At 32.5% G+C, this 27,918-nt stretch overlaps 1 protein-coding gene across 2 annotated transcripts; it reads right to left on the reverse strand.

The window, feature by feature from the left end:
* Positions 1-5,615: 5,615 nt before the first annotated feature.
* Positions 5,616-27,918, reverse strand: LOC131930651 (ubiquitin carboxyl-terminal hydrolase 48). 2 transcript variants are annotated; one of them, XM_059287234.1, is made up of 28 exons: positions 27,865-27,918; positions 27,637-27,712; positions 26,328-26,484; positions 25,709-25,826; positions 25,325-25,457; positions 25,047-25,122; positions 24,518-24,575; positions 24,250-24,371; positions 23,777-23,885; positions 23,368-23,501; positions 22,447-22,593; positions 21,915-22,036; positions 21,700-21,804; positions 21,450-21,559; positions 21,236-21,314; positions 20,565-20,719; positions 20,341-20,387; positions 20,095-20,217; positions 19,146-19,969; positions 18,532-18,656; positions 17,900-18,081; positions 17,077-17,190; positions 16,062-16,183; positions 13,174-13,358; positions 12,095-12,259; positions 8,455-8,580; positions 7,515-7,563; positions 5,616-7,266 (listed from the first exon to the last, which is right to left on the reverse strand). In XM_059287234.1, exons 3-28 carry the CDS (start codon positions 26,465-26,467, stop codon positions 7,214-7,216), a joined length of 3,723 nt encoding a protein of 1,240 aa, XP_059143217.1. In that variant the 5' UTR covers positions 26,468-26,484; positions 27,637-27,712; positions 27,865-27,918; the 3' UTR covers positions 5,616-7,213. The 2 variants fall into 2 exon arrangements, with proteins under 2 accessions (XP_059143217.1, XP_059143218.1); XM_059287235.1 differs by lacking the exons at positions 27,637-27,712; positions 27,865-27,918 and adding an exon at positions 27,446-27,529.

Raw genomic sequence — 27,918 nt, forward strand, 5'->3', positions numbered from 1 at the left:
GTTGCTTTTTATTGATTCTGTACAATCCATAAATATTCTTACTAAAACAAAATCTTCCAATTTAGTTGATAAAGCAGGTATAGATTATTTTATGTACCTTGTTTATTTAATAGCATGCAACTGTAATGTGTAAAAAGTTATTTTTATCAACCTGTTTTCAGTTATTTTTATTCATGAGAAATCTTGAAATGAAAATGATATCCCGGTGTTCATTGTTCACAAGTTTTGTTCTGTTAAAAAAAAATGATACATGATTTTTACACATTATGTTTGCTTCATATTTGAGCCATATTGATTTGTCTGCTTTATGAGAGTCTTGGCCAGTGTCAGATAATGGTCAGACTTGTGTACATAAAAATCTCATTGTGCAATATCACTGGTAACTCTATCATTTAGAGTTGTAGCTGCTCCAAAAAAAAAAACTAGATTTAAACTCCTCCCTAAAATGAGATGGAATTCAGAACTAAAATAAAATTGAATTAATAAAGCCTATTATGAATATTTAATTATATAGTATATAAGTATATATGTACATAATGCATAAGCATATAAATTACGATAACTCAGACTTGTGAGTTTTATTTTATAAGAAACTATACTCAAGTTAGTTGCCATTTGTTTAAAAGGAACCAAGCTGATAAACATTTTTATTTTTACACCCATGTTACTAATAATCTTAATTTGTGCTAATTTAAAAAAAAATTACTAATTACACCAAAGGAATCAATTAACTACTTATGAAAATTTTCCTTGCCTGTTTAAATAAGGATCTATCATCTTTATTGCAACAGACACGGTATTTACAGAGACCTTTATTTACTGGCAGATGTTAAATATTTCTGTCTATTAAATACATAATAAGTGCTATAGTCATTAGCAGTGCTTGGCTACTTAAAAAACATTTGTGATGATACTCATCTTTTTAATGGATAATTTAAAATAATTAACAAGTAATTTATTATGTTTAAGTAATAAAGTGAACTTATCAGTGTGATAAAAAAAAACTAGTCATCTATGCAGAAGAGTTGATGTATATTCCTTGATATTTATCTCGCTTGTTTGAAACATCAAATATTTATCAATCATTTGTAAAAAAAAAACATTTCTTACATTTTCTAATATTATATTTACATTTATTTTGTTTGACATATTGTAATAATTTTATTTAGCTAATATTTTGCCACTTTTGCCTTACACAAAGAAATTATTTAAAAGTACCTGAGTCTATAATATATTTATATTGATACTTTGTTTTTCAACTTAGAATATGATATAATTTTTAATATTTGATGTTTTAGAAAAAGAAATCTGTGAATTTTTATTGAGGCTGTTTTTTTAAGTAAATATCAAAATTTGGCATGTTTGAAACAAATTGAATTGTTAATTATTTAATGTAAAACATTATTCATTATATCTTTATACTAGTGATTTATCCTCATAGTATTAACAATCTTTCAGGGCTATATGCAATGGGCTAGTAATATTCACAAGTTTTGGCTTTGGCTCAACTTCATGGTATTTAGAGTTACCTTTTTTTTTGCAACTCTTTAAATTAAGAAAGGAGATTTTTATATTGAAAAAAAACCTCTTTATAGAATTACACATTAAAAACCTATTTATTGATGCTGCATAATAGGACATAGATTAGAATTTTCTGATCATAACAAAAATTATTTGTTTAAAACAAATAGTCCAATTTTCTTTTAAATTTGCTCAATTGAAAAAGTTAATATAGCAATTGAATGAAAATCCCTGCTTTAACTTTAAACTGCCCAGATATTTCAGTTCAGCCCAGTACCCTTTTCTTTATCTTTTACTTAAATTTTAGTTAATTAACTAAAACCCTCTCCATTATCAGCAATTCCATGTATATTCTTTGATGAAAATTAATGTATTTAAAACATCAGAATAAAAAAAAATTGAATCCCCTATGATAATTGAATAATGTTTTTTTAAACAAATCACCATACTTTCAAGATGGTAATACTGTTTTCATTTTACGGGTATAAATATTTCATTTCAACTTTGGCGGAGATTATTTTATGTATTTTTTACTGAAATAATTTTAATTTATTTTAAAAAGGGGCCGTATTCATACATTTATTTTTAAAGTTAGCAATTTTTCAACTGCAAAACTTTTTTTTAAAACTATAAATGGGCTTTGAAAGACTTAAAACATTTTGTGACTAAGAAATTAACAGATCTTATATTAACATTTTAAAATCACCAACAAAAAAGAATAAAAGAAATGTTTAGTTGTTCTTTTTTGCAAAAATCAGTTAATTAGGTTTTTAGATTTTTAAAATAAGACAAGCTTTTTAAAAATGATAAATTTAAAAAAAAAAAGCATTTTCAATTTTTAAACAAAAATTGTAAGACCTCAAGTTGTTTAATAATTAAAATTGATTTTATCAAATTATTTTGTGAAAGAATACTTGTTTAAGATTACAAGACTATCGCCAAAATGTTTGTCTTATGTTATAGTTGACTTGTCATTTTTGTATATACATCATCCTGTGCAATATTTTAACCATCAGCATACCATTATTCAACTCTATCTAACACTTCTGTATAGTAATTTATACACAGAAAACATTTCTATATAGAGGAAAAGGCAACATTATTGCAAAAGTCTTGAGAGATCTGTTAGCCAACATCTTTACACTGTTGTAGGAACAAGAGCTGACAAACTTTTATTAACTCCTGTATTCCTGATAGAGTTACTCCCCCTCAAATGTACCCAAAGTAGTTTTCATGTAAAGTAGTTGTGTACTATCCTTAGCTTGTATATAATATATATAATGTAGAAATTATAGGTTTGGTTGTGTACATATAATGTTTATATTCTCATTAGTTTAGTGTATTTTAAAGGATATAACCTTGACCTTCTAATGAGTTCAGTTATCAAAATAAAATTCCACCAAACATATTCATAATTAATATTTTAGAATATGCATGACTGATATTATAAAAATAATTTTTTTTTCTGCTCATAAAGAAGTTAAAAAGCCACTTGAATTGTATTTAACAATGTTTTTTTTTTCTTTTTAAAAACTAGAGGACCTAATACTTTAATTATTGGATATATTCTTCTTACTTGGATATATTCCTCGGATTCATTTGACTCAATAGAAAGTCAAGTGTTGTATGCCAAGTATTATGACTGTAGTTCAAGGTACTAGTTTTGTGCACATTTAAGTTTGAGATGTTACAAATGACAGTATTATCTTTTGTTTCACACTTATTATTTCTATCTGCTAATTTTAGTATTACCATTAATATGACAACTATTCATTTAGCATAATATAAGACATTGATGCATTTGAAATACTAATAAAAGTATGTATTTTAAAATCTTATGCTAACCTTTATATTTTGTGAGTATTTGAGAGTATTTTGTTTAGCATTAGATAATTAAGATGAATATAAGAATGGTGATACCCACATCAATGAGACCTCACATTAAGTTCAGATATAAACAAAGGTTATGATTGGTCAGAAAATCCTTACAAGATCTGTGTCCACAGATGCCATTTAAAGCTCTGTATAATAATTTCTTACATTATCACTTCCAAAGTAAAAAATAAATAATCATTCAGACCCTGGAAGAGAAAGTAGAGTTAAGCAATTTCTTAAGCCTTGACTTGTAAGGGATTGTGTGGTGAGATGTCTTTACTTTCCCTGACAAGAGTCAAGTACCCATCAGAGCTGTCTTAGATATCTTAGAGACTCGAACCTAAATCTTGTATTCCACCATTCAAACCCCTCATAGTGCCACTCTATGAAAAATACGTAACCTGTGCAGAAAATAATTCATATAGAAAACAAATAGATTCCCTACATTTATAAAAAACAACAACAGTGGATAGAACTCTTGAACATTCATGTTTAATGACAATTGAATACTACTGGGAAAAAAATTACATTGAAATATACATTTTATTCCTTAACCTTCATATCATGAAGATGAAGACAAATCATTATTGTCATAACAATAAACAAACTAATAAAAGCAGTTTAAATTAGTTTGTGATCAATGCATTAAAAAACTTAAATATCATTTTGAAAATATCAACGGCCTAACTAAAAGTTAAATGTAAACTATAAATTGTGTTCTAGTCAAGATTGAAATACTCAGAACTTGTAGAACACATCAACTTAGTATGGATTTCAAATGTGTTTTTGTTGTTTTCAAGAAAGATAAAATAAAAATGATTTCCTCACTGTTAATGCTTAGGGCAGCACAACTCATCCTTGAATGTTTACAACTGATTTTTCTTGAATGTTTACAACTGATTTTTTCTTTCATAACACAATGCATACAACAATAGATGGACTTAATCAATTCTCATTCGTTTGAAATTGATATTCTCATTGACAGGCCATCTTTTACCATCACAATTCTGTAACATTTTAAAAACCATGTAAACATGGGTTAACTTGCAGCACAACAAAAAATATAAATAAATTCAAGTTATTTAGTAAATTAAAAGAATCAAGTGAAGGTTAATAAAAGGAATTACAAGTTTGTAACAAATTCCCTGACTGTTCAGTATTTTTCCTTTCAACATGCACTGGTATAAACTAACATGGGTTTTTTTCTAAATAAAAAACTGTAATTTTTTAAAACTGATGATTAATAACAAAAAATCTGGACACCAAAAATCTTGCAGATGTCCAGATTCAGCAACCAAACTAAAAAAAAAAGCAACAATATGAAATATCAGAAATCTTTTTTTAAGATACTAGTTGGACAATTGAACACAAACATTGTGTTTTGATGAGCTTGCTGTGAGGAATAAATTACTGTTGTATTTACAGCTATTTTATACAAACATTTATTCACCAAACATAGGCATGGTTTGACTTACTTCCCCCCAGTATCTGTGCAACTATTTTAAAACAAACTGTCTAACTCTCCTGGATGTTTGAGTACAACCCAGAGCTCACACAGTGAATCAAACTAGCAGGAGACAGCTGAGCCACATTAACATTATGTATGAAGTGGGAGTAATAACAAGCGCTAAACATTCTCTGTGGGCTATTAGATAATAAAACTTTTATACTATATATATACATATAATATATAACATATTGTATATATATATATATATATATATATATATCTATGTATAATCATATATATATATATATGTATAATCATATATATATATATGTATATAAATACATATGTATATAAACTTTATCTCTCACTCCTATGCTAAATCATCTAATAGTTATAACATTTTTAAAAATGCATTTTTAGATCATAATCTAAGCAAATTTAATATATTTTTAAACAAATCATTATTTAACTTTGTCATTGTATGTATAACCTAAAAGTTAATTAATACTTATTATTCTTTTGTACCTCCACTTCATATAGTTCGAGTAGTTAATATGTGCAACTTTGTACCAGAGCAATTAGAACAATTCTTTTATCAAATTTCACATGTTAAACAAACCTAACAGATGATCCTCTTTAATTTGAAAAAAAAAAATGTCAGTTAAACTTGTTTTAAATATTAAAAAAAACAAAAAACAAGAACCCAAAATATGAGTTAAGTCAAATTTTAAGCAACAGCTGAATTAAGCTATCTTGTATATCCCCCCTCCCCCTCACCAAAGCAATGTAATGTGTTTAAGGATAATGAATTATTTAATAAATATCTTATGAATAAGTAATGAATTGCATCATGGGACATAGTCACAAGACTATTAGCATAGGTGATACATTTATTTCAAACATGTAACAACACATTGAATGGATATTTACAGTAGATATAGTTATTTTTCAATCATAATATGGAAACTAATAACAAAAATAGATGATTTAAGTAGATACAAAAGTCAATTACTGAAATCCTTTAAAAAAACCAAACATTTTTTAATGCAAGAAAGAAACTATAGTTTTCATGTTTATTAAACAAAATATAATTTTGAACACGAAGTTTATGTATTCTAAGAAGCAAAAATTTTTTTTTCCCTCCATTAAACTATACTTTTGTATTCAATCAAAAAAGTATTTAAATCTTAAAAAGGGTTAACATCTTTTTAAACAAATTGAAATACTATGTAATGAAAACAGTTGGTAAAGTTTATAATCTCAAGCTTTAAACAAAGGCTTGTGAAAGAATTCAATTTTCAGTTTTTCTTGGAGGCCATGGTTTGATAATAACAGATATGCACAGCTAAATAATCAACTGATAAAATATCTGGGTAGGAGAAGATTTGCTTGCTTTGAGCACACAAAAAGAAATAATGATAATTTTAAGCATGTATAAATAAAAAACAAGACTGTAAATAATTCAAATCCAATTCATTAGCATCAGTACACTGCAGTTTTATTAAAACTACATGAGCGCCAAGAATTGTAAACTAAATTCACTGTAATCAATACAATGCTGCTTGGTTGTTGTAAAATAAAAGAAATTGATCTTGAATGAAATTTGTGTGTGGTGAGTTTCCACACAATTTTTTATATTAGCTTTGTTTTGACAGTTAAAAATAGATTTTGAAATATAAAAATAATCTGAACTTTGTATTCAAAGCTACGACAACAACAACCTGATTCTATGTACACAACTAGCTAATGTGTCAAGGGAGATAATCTCATAATAGGCTAGAGACTACAGGTCCTACATGTCTAGGTGTCCTACACACCTTAAGGATGTCCTACACACCTAGGCGATGTCCTACAAGTCTAGAAGGTGTCCTATTTATATAGGATATGTTCTAACCAGCAAAGATGTAAGTAAATGTCTGATTCACATCCTACAATTTGATACATGGGATAGACATTTTACAATAGACCAACCTTAAGAACTAAGATGTGTTCTACACATATTTGATGTATATTAGTGCTCAAAGAAATGTCTAACTGATCAAAGAAATGTCTTACTGATCAAAGAAATATCTTACTGATCAAAGAAATGTCTAACTGATCAAAGAAATGTCTAACTGATCAAATAAATGTCTTACTGATCAAAGAAATGTCTAACTGATCAAAGCATTGTCTAACTGATCTAAGCAATGTCTAACTGATAAAAAAAATGTCTTACTGATCAAAAAAATGTCTTACTGATCAAAAAAAATGTCTTACTGATCAAAGAACTGTTTTCAATATAAAACACACAAAATAAATAATGCTAAGTAATAGGGAGCAAACAAGTTTTCTTGCTGAGAGAATACTGCACTTATAGCCCCTTGATACTCATCTTCCCAATAAATTTGTTCCTTTAAATCCCTCTTCTGGTCTTGTAGGAACTGAAATATTTGTAATCACATTTTAATACTAATAATTTTTTTTACTATTTAGTTCTTTAAAATCTCTCTTCCTTTACAATACATTTTACCATTTACATACAGATAAAATTAAAACATTTCTTCTTTAAGAAAAGCATTTAATTGTGAATCTTATAGAGCAATGCACCACGACCATAAATAACAGAAGAAAAATAAAATCTTACAAGAACAACATAATTTTACCACACACTAACAACTGATGTACTCACCACTTAAAAAGTCCTCGACTGATGCTGCTGTTTCTGTTGGTTCATCAGCCTGATTGTGACAACAAATTTTCATCATTTTATTTCTGACATTCAGTTTTTGTTCATTTTCATAATTTTATTTCTGACATTCAGTTTTTGTTTGTTTTTATCAATCTATTTCTGACTTTCAGTTTATGTTCGTTTTTATCAAATTATTTCTGACTTTCAGTTTTTGTTCGTTTTTATCATTTTATTTCTGAATTTCAGTTCTTTAGCTTTGACCAAAAAGTGTTATTAATTTAATTCTGACAAAGTTTTTTGTTTTTATTTTTCAACAAATTTTTATCAATTTATTTAAGAAAATCAAATTTTTTTTAGTAATTTTGACACTAAGTTTTTATCATTTTGTTTCCAACATTCAATTTTTAAAAACTTTTTGACAATCAAATTCTGCTTTTATGTCTGATAATCAACTTTTGTCCTCTATTTCTTTACAGCTATTAACACACAAAAAACCAAGGACAGTTTTAATTTGAAGATTTAAAAATTTACCTAACTCTAAAATCATTAATAGTTCTAAACAACAGTTCATATATTAGTTTCAGATTATTATTACACAAAAACAGGTGACTTTATTTCATCAGCCCAGTAAAATATCTGAAATGGGTTATTTCTGTGATATTAGTGCTAATGGTTCATTTTACAGAATCGTCAGCAAAAGGTAGAACACCAGTTTCATTAAGACACCTGCATGTCTGAGATATCTTATATGGGCAAAGTCACTTAAGTAGATTTCAATCATTCACAATTACTTAGTAAGATTTTAAGTCTATTTTTATCAATTATATTATTGGTGTGACTCACTAAGTATAAATTATATGTTACATTTTTTTTTCATTTAAAATTTTTTAAGTTTCTTATCTGAATCTTTAAAGTTCCAAAGTAATAAGTGAGAGTTTACCTTAAGAAAAATAACACACTGTGGGTAGACTTTGAGGTCTTGTAATGTCAGCTCATCGTTCTTAAGACATCTGCCATCTAGTGAAAGGTTTTGATCAAAGGGTGGAACACTGCATAGGTTGTAAAGCTGGAGACAGAAGGCATAGGTTATAAACCTGGAATTTTCACAAAAGCAGTTTTAAAATAGCTAAACTAATGAATTCAACAAATTAGGCTCCTAATCGCAGAAATGTATGATTAATTTACAACAAAATCAATAGATCACTGCTACTAACTCCAGCAAGCATGGCCAGAATTATATATTAACGACATACCCCAGCCTAACTACAGTATGTCCATATAAAGACATACCCCAGCCTAACTACAGTATGTTCATTAAACCACAAAGCACAAGCTAGCCTGTGTAATATCAGACCTGTATTTTAAGTTCTTTAAGCCTGTGTAATATCAGACCTGTATTTTAAGCCTGTGTAATATCAGACCTGTATTTTAAGCCTGTGTAATATCAGACCTGTATTTATAGCCTATGTAATAAGCCTGTGTAATATCAGACCTGTATTTTAAGTTCTTTAAGCCTGTGTAATATCAGACCTGTATTTTAAGCCTATGTAATATCAGACCTGTATTTTAAGTTCTTTAAGCCTGTGTAATATCAGACCTGTATTTTAAGCCTAAGTAATATCAGACCTGTATTTTAAGCCTGTGTAATATCAGACCTGTATTTTAAGTTCTTTAAGCCTGTGTAATATCAGACCTGTATTTTAAGCCTATGTAATATCAGACCTGTATTTTAAGTTCTTTAAGCCTGTGTAATATCAGACCTGTATTTTAAGCCTATGTAATATCAGACCTGTATTTTAAGCCTATGTAATATCAGACCTGTATTTTAAGCCTATGTAATATCAGACCTGTATTTTAAGCCTATGTAATATCAGACCTGTATTTTAAGTTCTTTAAGCCTGTGTAATATCAGACCCGTATTTTAAGCCTGTGTAATATCAGACCTGTATTTTAAGTTCTTTAAGCCTATGTAATATCAGACCTGTATTTTAAGCCTGTGTAATATCAGACCTGAATTTTAAGTTCTTTAAGCCTGTGTAATATCAGACCTGTATTTTAAGCCTGTGTAATATCAGACCTGTATTTTAAGCCTGTGTAATATCAGACCTGTATTTTAAGTTCTTTAAGCCTGTGTAATATCAGACCTGTATTTTAAGCCTATGTAATATCAGACCTGTATTTTAAGTTCTTTAAGCCTGTGTAATATCAGACCTGTATTTTAAGTTCTTTAAGCCTATGTAATATCAGACCTGTATTTTAAGCATGTGTAATATCAGACCTGTATTTTAAGTTCTTTAAGCCTATGTAATATCAGACCTGTATTTTAAGCCTGTGTAATATCAGACCTGAATTTTAAGTTCTTTAAGCCTGTGTAATATCAGACCTGTATTTTAAGCCTATGTAATATCAGACCTGTATTTTAAGCATGTGTAATATCAGACCTGTATTTTAAGTTCTTTAAGCCTGTGTAATATCAGACCAGAATTTTAAGTTCTTTAAGCCTGTGCAATATCAGACCTGTATTTTAAGTTCTTTAAGTGCATGTAATATCAGACCTGTATTTTAAGTTCTTTAAGCCTGTGTAATATCAGACCTGTATTTTGAGCCTGTGTAATATCAGACCTGTATTTTGAGTTCTTTAAACCTGTGTAATATCAGACCTGTATTTTGAGTTCTTTAAGCCTGTGTAATATCAGACCTGTATTTTAAGCCTATGTAATATCAGACCTGTATTTTGAGTTCTTTAAGCCTGTGTAATATCAGACCTGTATTTTAAGTTCTTTAAGCCTATGTAATATCAGACCTGTATTTTAAGCCTATGTAATATCAGACCTGTATTTTAAGTTCTTTAAGCCTGTGTAATATCAGACCTGTATTTTAAGCCTATGTTATATCAGACCTGTATTTTAAGCCTATGTAATATCAGACCTGTATTTTAAGCCTGTGTAATATCAGACCTGTATTTTAAGCCTATGTAATATCAGACCTGTATTTTAAGTTCTTTAAGCCTGTGTAATATCAGACCTGTATTTTAAGCCTATGTAATATCAGACCTGTATTTTAAGCCTATGTAATATCAGACCTGTATTTTAAGCCTGTGTAATATCAGACCTGTATTTTAAGCCTATGTAATATCAGACCTGTATTTTAAGTTCTTTAAGCCTATGTAATATCAGACCTGTATTTTAAGTTCTTTAAGCCTGTGTAATATCAGACCTGTATTTTAAGCCTATGTAATATCAGACCTGTATTTTAAGCCTATGTAATATCAGACCTGTATTTTAAGCCTGTGTAATATCAGACCTGTATTTTAAGCCTATGTAATATCAGACCTGTATTTTAAGTTCTTTAAGCCTATGTAATATCAGACCTGTATTTTAAGTTCTTTAAGCCTGTGTAATAGTAATATCAGGCCTGTATTTTAAGCCTATGTAATATCAGACCTGTATTTTAAGCCTGTGTAATATCAGACCTGTATTTTAAGTTCTTTAAGCCTGTGTAATATCAGACCTGTATTTTAAGCATGTGTAATATCAGACCTGTATTTTAAGTTCTTTAAGCCTGTGTAATATCAGACCTGTATTTTAAGTTCTTTAAGCCTGTGTAATATCAGACCTGTATTTTAAGCCTGTGTAATATCAGACCTGTATTTTAAGTTCTTTAAGCCTGTGTAATATCAGACCTGTATTTTAAGCCTATGTAATATCAGACCTGTATTTTAAGTTCTTTAAGCCTATGTAATATCAGGCCTGTATTTTAAGCCTATGTAATATCAGACCTGTATTTTAAGCCTGTGTAATATCAGACCTGTATTTTAAGCCTATGTAATATCAGACCTGTATTTTAAGTTCTTTAAGCCTGTGTAATATCAGACCTGTATTTTAAGTTCTTTAAGCCTGTGTAATATCAGACCTGTATTTTAAGTTCTTTAAGCCTGTGTAATATCAGACCTGTATTTTAAGCCTATGTAATATCAGACCTGTATTTTAAGTTCTTTAAGCCTGTGTAATATCAGACCTGTATTTTAAGTTCTTTAAGCCTATGTAATATCAGACCTGTATTTTAAGTTCTTTAAGCCTGTGTAATATCAGACCTGTATTTTAAGTTCTTTAAGCCTATGTAATATCAGACCTGTATTTTGAGTTCTTTAAGCCTATGTAATATCAGACCTGTATTTTAAGTTCTTTAAGCCTATGTAATATCAGACCTGTATTTTGAGTTCTTTAAGCCTATGTAATATCAGACCTGTATTTTAAGTTCTTTAAGCCTATGTAATATCAGACCTGTATTTTAAGTTCTTTAAGCCTATGTAATATCAGACCTGTATTTTAAGCCTATGTAATATCAGACCTGTATTTTAAGCCTATGTAATATCAGACCTGTATTTTAAGTTCTTTAAGCCTGTGTAATATCAGACCTGTATTTTAAGTTCTTTAAGCCTGTGTAATATCAGACCTGTATTTTAAGCCTATGTAATATCAGGCCTGTATTTTAAGTTCTTTAAGCCTGTGTAATATCAGACCTGTATTTTAAGCCTATGTAATATCAGGCCTGTATTTTTAGCCTATATAATATCAGACCTGTATTTTAAGTTCTTTAAGCGTCATGTTGGATGAAACAACCAACTCCTTCTCCCCCCTGGTCTTCCTGTGTCTGGAACTTTTTCTTGGTGCCACAGTGTCCAGCTTGGCCATCTTCTCTGGGGGTGGCTCAATGCTCTTACATTTAGCTGGTTTCTGGTGGGGCTGGGGAAAAAACAAACACACCTTAGTCAATACCTTAAAGCTTATGTCATTTAAAGGTTGAGCACATTTCTTTGTTCTTAACTGATATACTGGAGGGGTTTTCCTCAAACACAAATATTTCCTGTCATAGCCTTTGTCCACCTAAGAAAAAACTACAATTCAGCAGTTGTTTCTTCTTCTTCTTCGTTCTTAATTATTAGTGTTGAAGGGGATCGAGATTTATCTGCCAGTGGGTTTGAACTCGAGACTTTGTTCGAATTTATCCACCATGAGCTTTATGCCGACTCGACCACGCCTTCAACACAATTAAGCGTTACGTGTCAACTGGTTATGCGCCATTGAGGCCATTGACTCCGATTTCAGCCTGCTTTTCTTTTTGGATTTGCTTCCATAGCCTTTGTCCAACCAAGAACAAACTACAAGGCAGCAGTTGTTTAATTTTGGCGTTGTCTCTCCTAGAAGAGTGGCTGTCCCCAGCTAACGAGCCTCATCTGCCCGAGGGTTCGAACTCGAGACTTTTCGGTTTAGCAACCATGAGCTTTACCGACTCTACCACCAAGCCTCATCTGCCTGTTCTGAGCTCTGGATTTTTGGAGTTTTTTTTAGTTAGCAATCATACGATTTCCTGCCAGACTACACCGTCCCCAAATGTCCAAAGTCTAGAGTTAGGTTTTAGGCTAACCATCCCTGAGTTCACTCAGCTCTGGTAAGTACCTGACTTGAGTTAATAATTGGAACATTGTTGGGCATAGTGTTGACCATTCTATTCCTTTACAAGTTGGGTTCAAAGTAACAGATGAACTCACTGCCAAGTCCCATAGGGTGCTTTATTTTACTTAAGACACTTTCAGATAGGTGAAAATCTGTGAATCTTAAAAAAACTGATTAAAAGGATGGATGAAATCTAATCTTACAGGGGCGTTAAATTCTGGATCATAGTTGTATCCCTTTCCATTTTCCTTTGGCTCGTCTCCCCTACAGTTGATCTCACTGTTGCTCCCATCCAGGACTTTCCTGACGTAGATGGTCTGCCGGGAGAAGATAAACTTCCCTTCTTCTTCCTGACGGATTCTCTCATTCAGACATGTGCTACAGACTCCTGAAACATCATCAGAACATTAGACAGAGCTACGATATGTAATTTTAAAATTTTAATGTAATTAATTTAAATTAAATGGAAAACTTAATTGGGTAAGAAAAAAATTATACAAGGTGTTTCCTTTTCCATTAGCCCCACTATTGGACCATATAATATTGTACAAAATACAGTGGAATAGTGCTTGGGTTCATCGAATAAGAGCTGTTTGAACAAGTGGCATAGCTGTACCAGCTGTGACATGGCTGGACCAGCTGTGACATGACTGGACCAGCTGTGACATGACTAGACCAGCTGTGCCATGACTGGACCAGCTGTGCCATGACTAGACCAGCCGTGACATGACTGTACCAGCTGTAACATGACTGTACCAGCTGTGACATGACTAGACCAGCTGTGCCATGACTGGACCAGCTGTGACATGACTAGACCAGCCGTGACATGACTGTACCAGCTGCAACATGACTGTACCAGCTGTGAAATGACTGGACCAGCTGTGCCATGACTGGACCAGCTGTGCCATGACTGTACCAGCTGTGCCATGACTGTACCAGCTGTGCTATGACTGTACCAGCTGTGACATGACTGGACCAGCTGTGACATGACTGTACCAGCTGTGACATGACTGTACCAGCTGTGCTATGACTGTACCAGCTGTGACATGACTGTACCAGCTGTGACATGACTGTACCAGCTGTGCTATGACTGTACCAGCTGTGACATGACTATCAACTGTGACATGACTGTACCAGCTGTGACATGACTGTACCAGCTGTGACATGACTGTACCAGCTGTGCTATGACTGTACCAGCTGTGCTATGACTGTACCAGCTGTGACATGACTACCAACTGTGACATGACTGTACCAGCCGTGACATGACTGTACCAGCTATGACATGACACTACCAGCTGTGACATGGCTGGACCAGCTGTACCATGACTGTACCAGCTGTGACATGATTGGACCAGCTGTGCCATAACTGTACCAGCTGTGACATGACTAGACCAGCTGTGACATGACTGTACCAGCTGTGACATGACTAGACCAGCTGTGACATGACAGTACCAGCTGTGACATGACTGTACCAGCTGTAACATGACTGTATCAGCTGTAACATGACTGTACCAGCTATGACATGACACTACCAGCTGTGACATGATTGGACCAGCTGTGCCATAACTGTACCAACTGTGACATGACTAGACCAGCTGTGACATGACTGTACCAACTGTGACATGACTGTACCAGCTGTAACATGACTGTACCAGCTATGACACTACCAGCTGTGACATGATTGGACCAGCTGTGACATGACTAGACCAGCTGTGACATGACTGTACCAACTGTGACATGACTGTCCCAGCTGTAACATGACTGTACCAGCTATGACATGACTGTACCAGCTATGACACTACCAGCTGTGACATGATTGGACCAGCTGTGACATGACTAGACCAGCTGTGACATGACTGTACCAACTGTGACATGACTGTCCCAGCTGTAACATGACTGTACCAGCTATGACATGACACTACCAGCTGTGACATGGCTGGACCAGCTGTACCATGACTGTACCAGCTGTGACATGACTGGACCAGCTATGACATGACTGGACCAACTGTGACATGACTGTACCAGCTGTGCTATGACTGTACCAGCTGTGACATGACTACCAACTGTGACATGACTGGACCAGCCGTGACATGACTGTACCAGCTGTGACATGATTGGACCAGCTGTGCCATAACTGTACCAGCTGTGACATGACTAGACCAGCTGTGACATGACTGTACCAGCTGTGACATGACTAGACCAGCTGTGACATGACTGTACCAGCTGTGACATGACTGTACCAGCTGTAACATGACTGTACCAGCTATGACATGACACTACCAGCTGTGACATGATTGGACCAGCTGTGCCATAACTGTACCAACTGTGACATGACTAGACCAGCTGTGACATGACTGGACCAACTGTGACATGACTGTACCAGCTGTAACATGACTGTACCAGCTATGACACTACCAGCTGTGACATGATTGGACCAGCTGTGACATGACTAGACCAGCTGTGACATGACTGTACCAACTGTGACATGACTGTCCCAGCTGTAACATGACTGTACCAGCTATGACATGACACTACCAGCTGTGACATGGCTGGACCAGCTGTACCATGACTGTACCATCTGTGACATGACTGGACCAGCTGTGACATGACTAGACCAGCTGTGACATGACTGTACCAGCTGTGACATACATGACTACAAACTGTGACATGACTACCAACTGTGACATGACACTACCAGCTGTGACATGACACTACCAGCTGTGACATGACACTACCAGCTGTGACATGACACTACCAGCTGTGACATGACACTACCAGCTGTACCATGACTGTACCAGCTGTGACATGAATGGACCAGCTGTGACATGACACTACCAGCTGTAACATGACTGTACCAACTTTGACATGACTGTACCAGCTGTGACATGACTGGACCAGCTGTGACATGACACTACCAGCTGTGACATGACACTACCAGCTGTGACATGACACTACCAGATGTGACATGACAATACCAGCTGTAACATGACTGTACCAGCTGTGACATGACAGTACGGGCTACAGCTAAACTTTCACCATAATTAATTAAAACATCCTGTCTACAACCACGAGTGTAAGAATTCTTTACTACCAGGTAGAGTGACCACTTGTTTGGAGCCATCAGCTTCTGTGAACTGCATTACCTGGATCTCCTCATCAAAAGCAAAATACCTGGTCAACTTCTGCCACTCTTCATCCCAAACCAGAGTAAACCTATAAAAAACCAGAGTAAACCTATAAAAAACCAGAATCAACTTATTTTTAAAATCAGGTAAACCTACAACAAACCAGAGTAAACCTTACAACAAACAAAACATATAAACAATAGACTAAAGTAGACCTATAATAAACATGAATAAACCTACATCAACAATAAAATTTAATGTTAAACTCTTTCAAGACATTATGATGATTTGTAAGGCCAAGTGTAAAACACATCCATCTATGTAACTTTGGTATCTAAGCTGCTTACAAAATTGACCATCATAATACTATAATGTGTATTTGATTTTATCAACTTATTGTTAAAAAATCTAAGATTTAAATAATCTTTATAAATAAAAACCCAAAAGGGGATCTCTTTTTAAAAATAATAGACCTTTGTTTCATTAAAGTAAAAATTTGTTGGCAATGACTATTTTAAAACTACTTTTAAAGTTTAAATGAGGTTATTTTTGAGTGATACACAAGGTCAAGACTGTTGTCAAGGTCATTCCACAATTTTATAAGTCATATTTTGGGGAGTTTAAATGTGTAGTTCACACATTCTTATAAATTATAATACAAAAGCCTTAATCATAAACAAAGTCTCTAAAAAAATCTGTTTCAATTCTGACATTACAGAAAAAGAAATTTTAAAATGGTTTCATTTTTTTTCCCCAAGTACACTAACAAAAAAATGATAGGTGACGGCAATGATCTTGACAATATGTAAAACAGGCAAAACTATGATGGGACGTAAAAATATAAAAAATCTAGGCCGGCACATTGGCCAAGCTTTTGAACACATTAACTTGATCCAATATCAGATATCCTTTTTTAAGTTCAATTTTTACAAGATAATAATAGAGTGTGCAGGTACAATTGTTGGAATAAAAAAAAATCACCTTGTGGCGTTGTCTGGTGCGTTCATATCCTCAGGCTTATACAGCAACAGGTTGTGTTCACACAGCAATGGGGCATTGACAATCTCTTGGACAGATTCACTTTTCACTGAATGCCTGAACAAAAAAAATTAGTCAGTATTAAAATGTATTACTTATAAAGTACTTTTATACTATAAAATATTTTTTTAACTTAGTTAATCTTAAAAGACAGTAAGTTATTTCCATTTCATAGATTTAGTTTGCAAACTCTATTCAAATTTAACTTGTGTCTGTATATTGGAACTAAGCAAGTTAAATGTACACAAAAATAGAAAGTAAATTTAAGATTTAGAACAAAATCAATGTAGAAAAATAAATAAAGTAAACTGCTGGCTAAATAATGTATTAAATTGCGGATTAAAATTGTAAATAAAACAACTAAATAGCTTTTAAATAAATTTAAAAATAATGATGCTTAGGTTATTAAACAAGACAGTGCTTGTATGCATTTTAATAAATGACTTCCTTGGAGCTTTACTAAAGTAAAAGTTCCCTTTCAAACCTGCAGTCTATGGGGCAAGTGAAGTAGAGTTCACTTGTTTCTGTGACCTCGGCAAATGAAGAGATAGTGTGGTCAGCACTATGCCCAGCCATCTTTACTTTCCCTAACATGAGTTAGGTACCCATCAGAGTTGGGTGAACTCAGGGACGGTCTACTGACTTGAACTCGGATTCGAACTCTTGACTTACGGGTTAGCAGTCCAGCTCTCTACTGCTAGACCACTCCGTCCCTTGGAGCTTTACTAGGACAGGCTTTAACTTGGACATGTGGTAAAAGACTTACTTGACAAACTTGCGCCACCCATCAACAAAGTTAGCACTGACGACATAAGCTGTCCTCTCCTCCCAGCTGTCTCCAATCTTGGGGCGGTTCTTCATGTGATACAGATTCTGCAGGTCATCTTTCTGACCTTGACCTGCCAACTTCCTGTCCTCCTTCTTCTGCTGTTCTATGAGCTGGTGTGACTGTATTAAGACCAGAACAAACTTTTTTTTTATCTCCAACCTAGTGAGAAGGTTATTTTCTGTAAAATTCTTCCTGCTTCTCCAGTGTAAAATAAACCTTTAAAAACTCCCAAACATCCAGTAGGATTGTAGTATTAATTGGGAAACCAGTAAGCATTTGAGTCTACCCATGTTTTTTAAAGTCAAACTTGTCAAAATATCTCTATCAATAAAAGCATATATTTCTAATCAAAACTTGTTTTAAAAACAAATAAATAGATCTTTGTAAACCAATTCCGACCTTTTTTTTCTTCTGAATTTGCCATAAAAAAATTAATTACCTTTAAAAATTAAAAAAATAAAATTTCTGTATATTACTATACTTCAATTGAATTCAATGTGAGTATAGTGAAGTTACATCTTAAAGTGTAAAAATACCAAAAGTACAATTCAAATATTGTAAACCCTCACCAGACATTCTTCACAAACTGATGAAGACATATTAAATGGCTTCAAATGTGGAAAATAATAAACTAGTCGATCCCAAACAGTCTTGGATACAGCTCGTCTACCACTCTCATCAATTCTAAGATTGCCTGAAATATAATTAAAATAATTGTTTTATTTGAACGAAAACATGGGTCTCTTTGTACTAATATTCATTTTTTTTATTATTTTTTTTTTATTTAAAAAAAGACAATTAGGTTGTTATTATTTTTTAAAATGTTTTTTTGGACGTGTGAGAAATTAAACTCATTTTTCAAAATCTTATTTTATACTTGTATACACATGTTCTAAAACTGAATTGTTTATAAGCCACCAACCTAGATTAAAATGTTTAAACATTCAGTTTACTGGACATAAAAATCTTTTTTATGTCCATAAACCAATACAAACTTTTCAACCAGTAATTTCTTTTTAAAGTATCAGCTAGCAAAACGTGCATACATTGCACTTTCATTCAGGGTTCAGAACCCATGTTGCCATTGTAAATGTTTTTATTTCTTCTCCCCCCCCCCCTCCACCCTAGCAGGTTCCCATCGCACATCACTGATTGCACACGAGGAAAACAAGCGGGTACTCACCATGTTCACAGAGTATATCGTCGTTAAATTTTTCCTCCTTTTCCCCCACATACAGGCAATCTTTCCTTCCCTCCTCCCCACTCCCCTCCTGGTCATCCTCATTATCCACCATCCCATTGCTCCTCTTTCGGCCAGACTGACCCTCCAGGCTCAGCTCCTCTATCCCCTTCTCCGATACAGTGTTTTCTAAAAGCGGCATTGTTTTTTTCAGCACAATAGTCCCACTTTCTGGGCTCTCACAATCGTCCATTCCATCCTCGTCAAAAGTACTGTCCTTGATCCCACCGTTATCTGAAGGTGAACCCTTTGGTGAGAGGGTAGTGTTTCGAAACAAATTTTCACTGCTGTTCGTCCATAGCTTATGAGAGCCATGCATAGCATTTGCATCAGTTATTTTAGTATTGTATGCATCTCTGCTTGGTGGAGACAAATCTGGTGAGATGTTCATAATTTCTGAAGATTTTGAATACCGGGGGGATGACTGTACAGTGTTGTTTTCTGGAGATTTCAAGTCTAGGTGGGATGAATTTACAGGGAGATCAGAAGCTGGCAGAACAGCAGCAAGTCTGCCTGCCAAACCAGCTTGCTCTGGTGGATAATCACAGGGAACACAAATATTCTGCTCTTCTTGGCTACTGTTGTTCAAATTACAACTTGAAGAGGCGGATGAGGACGAGGCTTCCTGGTCTGAAGAGGCGCCAGACGATGGATGTGTGTCATCATTCAATGAAGAGGAACTTGCAACAGGATGAATGGCAATTTCCTCCATTGCATACTTTTTCCAACTGCGTAAATGCTTTGTGCTGACCCAAAAGTATTCCTCTCTTTAAAAAAGAAATCAGTAAATAGGGTTATGACCATACTTTAATTTGTAGCTTTTCAATCAAGATTGCACATTTAATAATGTATAATATAGGAATTTATAACTATAAAAAAAGAATGAACCTACCCAGGATCTAAAATACTGATATTTTTTGAACTACTAAACAGTTTATCATCATCTGACATGCACAAACGAAACCTCATTTCTCGGCAGCGCTGTCGGATGCATTTTTCACAAAGCAAGGATTCACTATTTTAGAATATAAGAACCAATAAATAGCATATTATCTTAATAAATCTTTACACTTTCAAATAATATTTGAAAAAAATTAATTTCCATCCTTGGCCAATGATAAAAGAATGCAAATCTTACCCTTCATATCTTTTATCAATAGGATATCTGGTAAATAATAGCCCCGCCTATATCAGGAAAAATATTTTGAAATATTACATTATTATTTATTATAATTTAGGAATTAAAAAAACCTATTTAGCTAATAGTATAAAAATTTTTAATTCTCAGATGCATTTTAAAATATTTGATTCAAACGAAGTATAGAATCAAAGACGTAATATATATAAAATGTGGCGTCTCACCCCTTCTTTAGAAATACACTTCATCTTGACCACATCATCAGGTGGAAGTTTATCATGCTGACATTTTGGAACCCTGTTGCTAACCTGGTCAATTTTAGCCGGTTCTGCCAACCATTTAGTTAACCACTCTAATGTAACCCACTCCCATGGTTCTTCTGATACAGAAAATGCAAAGATAAATTTCTAAAGCTGTTTAAAATTGAGAAATTTAGGCGATTTTGATGTTCAATACTCATATAACATTCCTTAAATTTGACTAAAAATGCTTAAGTAGTCTTTAAAAATTACAAACTAGTAAATCTTGGTATAGAAATGCCTGACAGTTAATTCAAAAGTTTCTAAGAATCACACTGTGTAGAGAGTTAGCAGTAAAAATATTACTAAGGAAAAATTGGTCAAATTCTTAAACAGTTGGTGAACCCTTGAAATCAGATTAACAATTTCTTAAAGGCTGACTGAAAATCACAATAATTGTAAGTAGCTCGAACTGTCATGGAAGTTCATAAATCTATTGATAAGCCTACGCTGCTTTTTAATCAGGGAATGCTTGGGGGCACTTTAAATTTTTGTGGGGAAAATGTTGCTAAGCTAAGACTAAATAAATATGAAATAAAATCCATGTAAATCTAACTCTAAAGCACAACAAACAACACCAAATTGTAATTCATTACCTAAAGACTTAACAGGAAGTGCACTATACAAAGCTCGCATTTCTTCGTGAGTTTGTTTCACCTCAGAAATATTTTGTTCCTTTAATTTGGAGATTAGAAAATATATTATTAAAAAAGTATATATTTAAAAAAAAATTTTGTTAATAATGTCTAGTTTACAACTTTACTTCTAAAAATGACCTGTTAAATGTTGTATTTAAAATGTTTCCACTACCTGAGTGTCCAGCATTTCTTTGATCCAACCTTCAAAGTCCTGGTTATCTCTCTCTACATATCCTCTAACAGCAGCAGGTAATAACTCCTCTGATATGTTAGTCAAATCTCCTTTGTTAAAAAACAACGAATGACATTTATTTTGTGTTTAAAGCTATGATGTAAAAACAAAAGCTATGGAGTCTGTTTAACTGCCTAACCTTTTAGGAAACAAAAAAAAAAATAGGAATAGAAAAAAGAAACAAGCCTACCATTATTACAAGACTTTTGTCTTCTATACACCAGCATATAAGCATTACGAGAAGAATGGTTTCCCTTGCTGGCTTTAGGAGCTTTTTCGGAAGTGTTTTCTGTTGCTGTAACATTTTTAAAAAAATTAATTACATGTAATTACATGATGTAAAAAAAAAAAATGCTGGCTGTTTGTCCAGGCCTTAAAATAATTCCTGAGAAAGTAATGTAATACCTAAAACATCTTCTTCTTTTCCCAGTTCCAACTTTTTGTTGTTCATTTTCTCAATCTCCTCATCATTATATTTGTACCAGGCACCAGTGTCTTGTTCCCTGATGTGTGCAATGTAGTGTCCACTAAAAAAATATAATAAGTCTTAAATTGGCCTATTTTTTATATTGCTGGCTCTTAAAATATACCTGGTAAAATCACATGTATATTCATTAAATAAACCTTTAGTAATCACCAATTTTATTTTCACCTAAAAATTAGAAGAAATAAAATTTGCATAGCCTAAAGCCCTTTTTAGAATAAATACACAATTTACTAACACTAGCAAAAATAAATTCTTACTTTTTTTAAAAGGGGTAAATTACATAATCTTAAAAAAAAATGTATACTATATATTTAGAAACTATTTTAATCATACGATATTATTAATGCAAATGTTAACTGAATTTTTTTTAAATTTACTTTTTGTTTTATGGTTGTTGTTTTTTTAAATTACTAGGTGTACCAACTATTTTTTGCTGACTAAGGCACCCACCTGTAAGCTGTAGGGCCCCTGTGTATCAGTACAGCTGTCAGCTCATACACTGCCTCATCTACATCTTCAGTCTGTAGGTATGGAGACATATCCAGAGTCTCAGGAAACTGGATAAAACTACTCAGTTTCTTTTTGTGGCCTTTGTTCCTGTTAGGATATATTCGACAAAAGCTCCTTTCAGTGTGCAAAACCAACACAAGAATACAAAAAAACACTGGTTAGTTAAAACAGATGCTCAACTAATTCTTGAGCAGAGTGGACAGCACTATTTGGTACAAATTTGGTAACGGGTTTCTTACTGGCGTTTCACAATAATTTTTTTCTATATATTTCTAGCACTGATGACCTTACTAGTCAAATCGTTTATTTTCTATATATTTCTAATACTGGTAATCTTATTCATCAAATGGTATTTTTACTATACATTTCTATCACTGAAAACCTTACTTGTCAAATCATTTATTTTCTATATATTTCTAACACTGAAGATCTTATGTGTCAAATTGTTCATTTTCTATACATTTCTATCACTGAAGACCTTACTTATCAAACACAAATGTTTTATTTTCTATACATTTCTATCACTGAAGACCTTACTTGTCAAACACAAATGTTTTATTTTCTATACATTTCTATCACTGAAGACCTTACTTGTCAAACACAACTGTTTTATTTTCTATACATTTCTATCACTGAAGACCTTACTTGTCAAACACAACTGTTTTATTTTCTATACATTTCTATCACTGAAGACCTTACTTATCAAACACAACTGTTTTATTTTCTATACATTTCTATCACTGAAGACCTTACTTGTCAAACACAACTGTTTTATTTTCTATACATTTCTATCACTGAAGACCTTACTTGTCAAACACAAATGTTTTATTTTCTATACATTTCTATCACTGAAGACCTTACTTGTCAAACACAAAGCGTAAGAGCTGCAGGTTGAGTACTGGGGGCAGTTTGTTCAGTCTGATGGCTCTTGTGGCATTCTGTTTACTGTTGCACACACTACACATGTACTGGTTGTCACCTTCCAGTTTCTCTTCCTGGTGATTTAAATTTTTTTTATTCAACACCAGTCAATACAAATATTTACAATTTAATTCTTACTTGGAGAGATTGCTGACTGAATTGAAACACAATTGCTAAAACAATCTATATAGTGTCCCAGACTCAAGCTATCCACCCATTAAGAATTTAGGCAAAAAAATTGATCTTGTCATCAATGACCGACATCATAAACAGCCCTGTTTATAACTTCAAAATTGAACGTTATATTTCTTCCCCAGTCAAATAAGGGAGTAAATAGCTGAACATTTACCTGTAGGAAATCTTTGATTGATGCGGCCAGGGTTGAGTGGCCTCTGATATTCAAGTCAAGTTCATAAAATGTGGCTGGTGTTTCAGATTCACTTTTACAATTTTGACAACTGTAAAAAAAGTTATTTAATTCTACATCCAACAGGAACAAATAATGCAACTAGAGGATGATTATAGAAAGCAAAGCAAGGGCTGCAGGACTTACGTGGGCCACGTGAAGAGAGATGCCCAGAGTCAGATGTAAAATGTGTTTGCAGCCCTTTGCTCCACAGGGGCTTCAAGGGATTAATTTATGTAAGTATCGAACAATAAAGTTTGTCACAAAGAAAATTTTGTGATCAAGAGGGATATTAACTAAGTCTATTAAATATTTGTTCATTTATACATATAAAAGAGAAAAATCTGATAACCAACACTTGGCTTATTAGAAATAATAAGAAAACAAGAAAGCAGAAATACAAAAATATTGCTTACATAGTAACATAGCAGTATCTACCACAAAATTGTTGCACTATAACATTTTCGTTCTCTGTAATTACAGTCGACAAGGAACGCTCTAAGTGATGAAGGAAAAGCTTTGAAAATTCTTGAGCATCCTATTGACAAACAGATAAAAAAGAATACAAAATTAGAAAAAAAACAACCATAGGCTATATTGTTTATATATTAATAAGATTTTAAATAAAAAGTCAATGTCATTATATACTTGTGGAATCAATCAATGTACCAAATTAGATATTACCTGCTGTTCTCCAGTATCTAAGCCTATACACTCAATCAGAGGACTGGGATCAACAAAACTGAAATACAGACAACACAAAAGACACTGGTAAATACATTACAAGAACAAAAAAATAAAAACACATTCATTAATAGTTTCTTAATTAGTTTAATTTCCATGTTTATCTAGAAATAAGTAAAAAAAAAAAGCTTCCACTTCTTAATTCAATTTTGTTTATTCAATTTTTTTCAAGTAATTCTCGACGTCATTATCAATTGTTCTAAAAAATTTTACTTATTTTCTTTGTAACTCTATAAGATGTATGTACAAGTCAAAATAATCTTGGGGCACGAAGGAACAGGTGATAAAATATTTTACAAAGCTAACGGATTAGAGACAAAAAATAGGCTTGGGTTGGAAGGGTTAAATTCACATAACAAAGATGGAATTACAAAGAATTACAAAGTTTGCTCAATTAAAATAGCCTATAAAACAAATATAATTAATGTGTCAAAGAATTTGCATTTTACCAGAAAAATGTCATACTTACCATCTATTACTTAACTGTAATAATGCAAACATCACTTGAAGGTGACCACATATTGAGTCAGGTTTCCAATCATCATCTGGTAAGAGGCAAAAATAACATTTCGTAATGTAAGATAATTTTAGAATGACTAAGAATGCTGATGTAAACAGAATAACAAAGAAAAGTAAACACATAACTATTAGTAGCTGAAATATTGTGGTATTCTAAAGATTAAATTTTAATTTACCATATTAATTTAAGAAAATGATTTTTTAAGTTATATTTAATTGTCTACTTACAATACTCCTCTGGTAGTGTTTGTTCCCTCCACTCATACACAGCTCGTCTGATGATAGGGTTGTGAAACCAAAGTTGTAAAAAAGTGTTGACATAACAGGTGGCTCCCAGATTTTTTAAGCCAACAAAGTGGCCCTATAAAAATACAGCAGATTAATAACTAATACAGATGCGCATAATAAATTAAGGCTAAAATTACTAAAAAAATAAAATATATTAATTTATTTTATCATAAAAATGCTTCCTTTAGATAGATATATTGCCTTGATTTTCCTTCCAGTGGTATAACCAAAAAAAAATTAAATTATCTTTAAAGTAAACTCCTTATTTTATATTAAAGCAAAAAAAGCTCGATGGAGAAGGAAAAAAAAATCAGTATTTTATACTTTTTGCCGTCGTTCTACGTCAGGATCAAAATTCTGCCACTTAGTTTCATCCACTGTTCCATACCACTTTTTTTCTCCAAGATTATTCAAACAGAATGGGTTACCTTTACAATTACGTCTAGAAAACACAATTTATTGATTAATCAAAATTTGAAAAGGAAAACTTTCACATAGCAATTAATCTAAAGCTTATTTATGCCTTTTTTGGAATATAAATCTAATTATGAAGTCAATGTTTCCATTATATTATTTCTATTCTTTAAATAAATAAAATCTTTTAACACTAGTTAAGTAATTTAGTTCTGCATTTCTTTTTCTTCATTCTTTATTGTAAATATTGGAGGGGATTTCCTCCAACACAACTATACATAACCTGGCCCCTTGCCCCCGACTTAAGCTTGTTTTTCTTTCTGGATTTACTTCCATTGCCACTGTCCACCAAAAAATAATTTGCAAGGCAGTAGTTGTGTGGTTTTGGAGTTTTCTCTACTAGATGGGTTACTGTCCCAGCTAACAAGCCTTATCTGCCCAAGGTCTGAACTCCAGACTTATGGAGTTAGCAATCACACACTCTCCCCCCTAGTTGTGTGCTAGAAACAAAACTTTTAAAGAGGCTTACTTGCAAGAAGCTCTTTCACATGTGGAAAGGTTCAGTCTATAGGCCATCTTGACATGCTCTTCTGTAACCTGAGTATAATCTGTAGTTTCTGCCCATTGCCATGCTCCCTTGTCCAGCTGAACTTTGTGCTTGGGTGGCATGTTGCCTCTTTAATTGGCTTTAAAAAATATTTTGAGAATTAAAATAACAATACTAGTCTTTCAGTTGTACTTGCGTGACTAGTAATAAAATTGAAAATGAAACTTTAAAGCAACAGAATTATTTTTACAATTACTTAAACAGATAAAATCAAATTAAATTGAAAAAGAGCTTTTTCCCTCAGAAAATGTGTTTGGAGTTTCAAGGTGTTTTATTTTTATTTTCTTCTTCACTCAGAGGCCACCCAAGCAAAACACATGGCAATACTAACATGGCAAGTTGATTTAAAGTGAGGATTATGGGTTGTCCATGTATAATGTAATGCATTTTAAAATTCCCCCATTATCACCAAGTCAGATCACCCCCTTAAATAACACGTCACACTTCAGCCTGCCCCCCCCCCCCCCCATCCCAATTTTAATTTTTTAAGACTGCCATTTCTTATTCAAAAACTAAATCAGCTTTGTCAAAATTTCATATTCTGATCAATTTTTATTATAATTTATCACTTAAAAGTACAAATTAATTGTTAAAATTCTGTTTTTAAAGTAGCTTTAAAATTTAAAATGTAAAGTAAAAGTATGATGATGCTTTTTAAATCTCCCTTTGTCACACAAAATTACTAAAATCAAATAGCCCCCTCTGACAGCTAACAGGTCTAATAGAAAATAGATTTCCGTTATTAGGCTTATATTTAATATTTATATTTATAATAATACAAAACCAGATCATAATTCATATTTTACATTAGGCCTATGTTTTTAACAAGTCTTATCAAGTGGGTCAAGGCGTAAATTTATTTTTTAAGTAATTTAAGAATAGACCGTAGTAGGCCAATAGACTAAATTGAAAATTCTAGATCTACCTAATAATTATTTTTTTAATAGTCCCAATTTTTAACCTAACAACTGACTCTTTGCCCTTTGCCACTTGGTTTAAAAAATTATTTAATTATAATTAAACAAGCAAACTCAACTTACCACAAGTCATCAAGTGAAATTAAAATGAGCAAAAGGCAAAAATCATCTCCAATAAAATGAGTTTAATTGAGGCCTAGAACTAGATAGTTTTAAAGATAATGGGATCTATCCTTGATCTAGATAGATCTAGATGTCTATGTATAAAATAAATAAATGCCTGGCCTGAGTGTGTAATGGTGTTGTTACTCAACTGTAGCCGAGTGTGTAGCCAAACTCTGAAATCTGACTTGACTCTTGACTAGGCAGCTAGGCAGGGAATTCCTGATCCTGAAAATAAAGATTGATCTTGTTATAGAATTGAACTTGAGTATTAGGCCTAAGTGAAATTTTGGGAATTTTTTGAAATATTAATTTAAAAACTGAAAGGAAATATCCATCAATGTGCTAATTAAAATCTTATTTAGACTATACACACTTACTTCGCGGTTGAATAACTTGTTCGCTTACTATACTACACTATACACAGCGGAAAT

This window comes from Physella acuta, unplaced genomic scaffold, assembly GCF_028476545.2.
Source record: "Physella acuta isolate Inbredline_101_S28 unplaced genomic scaffold, ASM2847654v3 ptg001811l, whole genome shotgun sequence".
Classification (NCBI taxonomy): Eukaryota; Metazoa; Mollusca; class Gastropoda; family Physidae; genus Physella; species Physella acuta.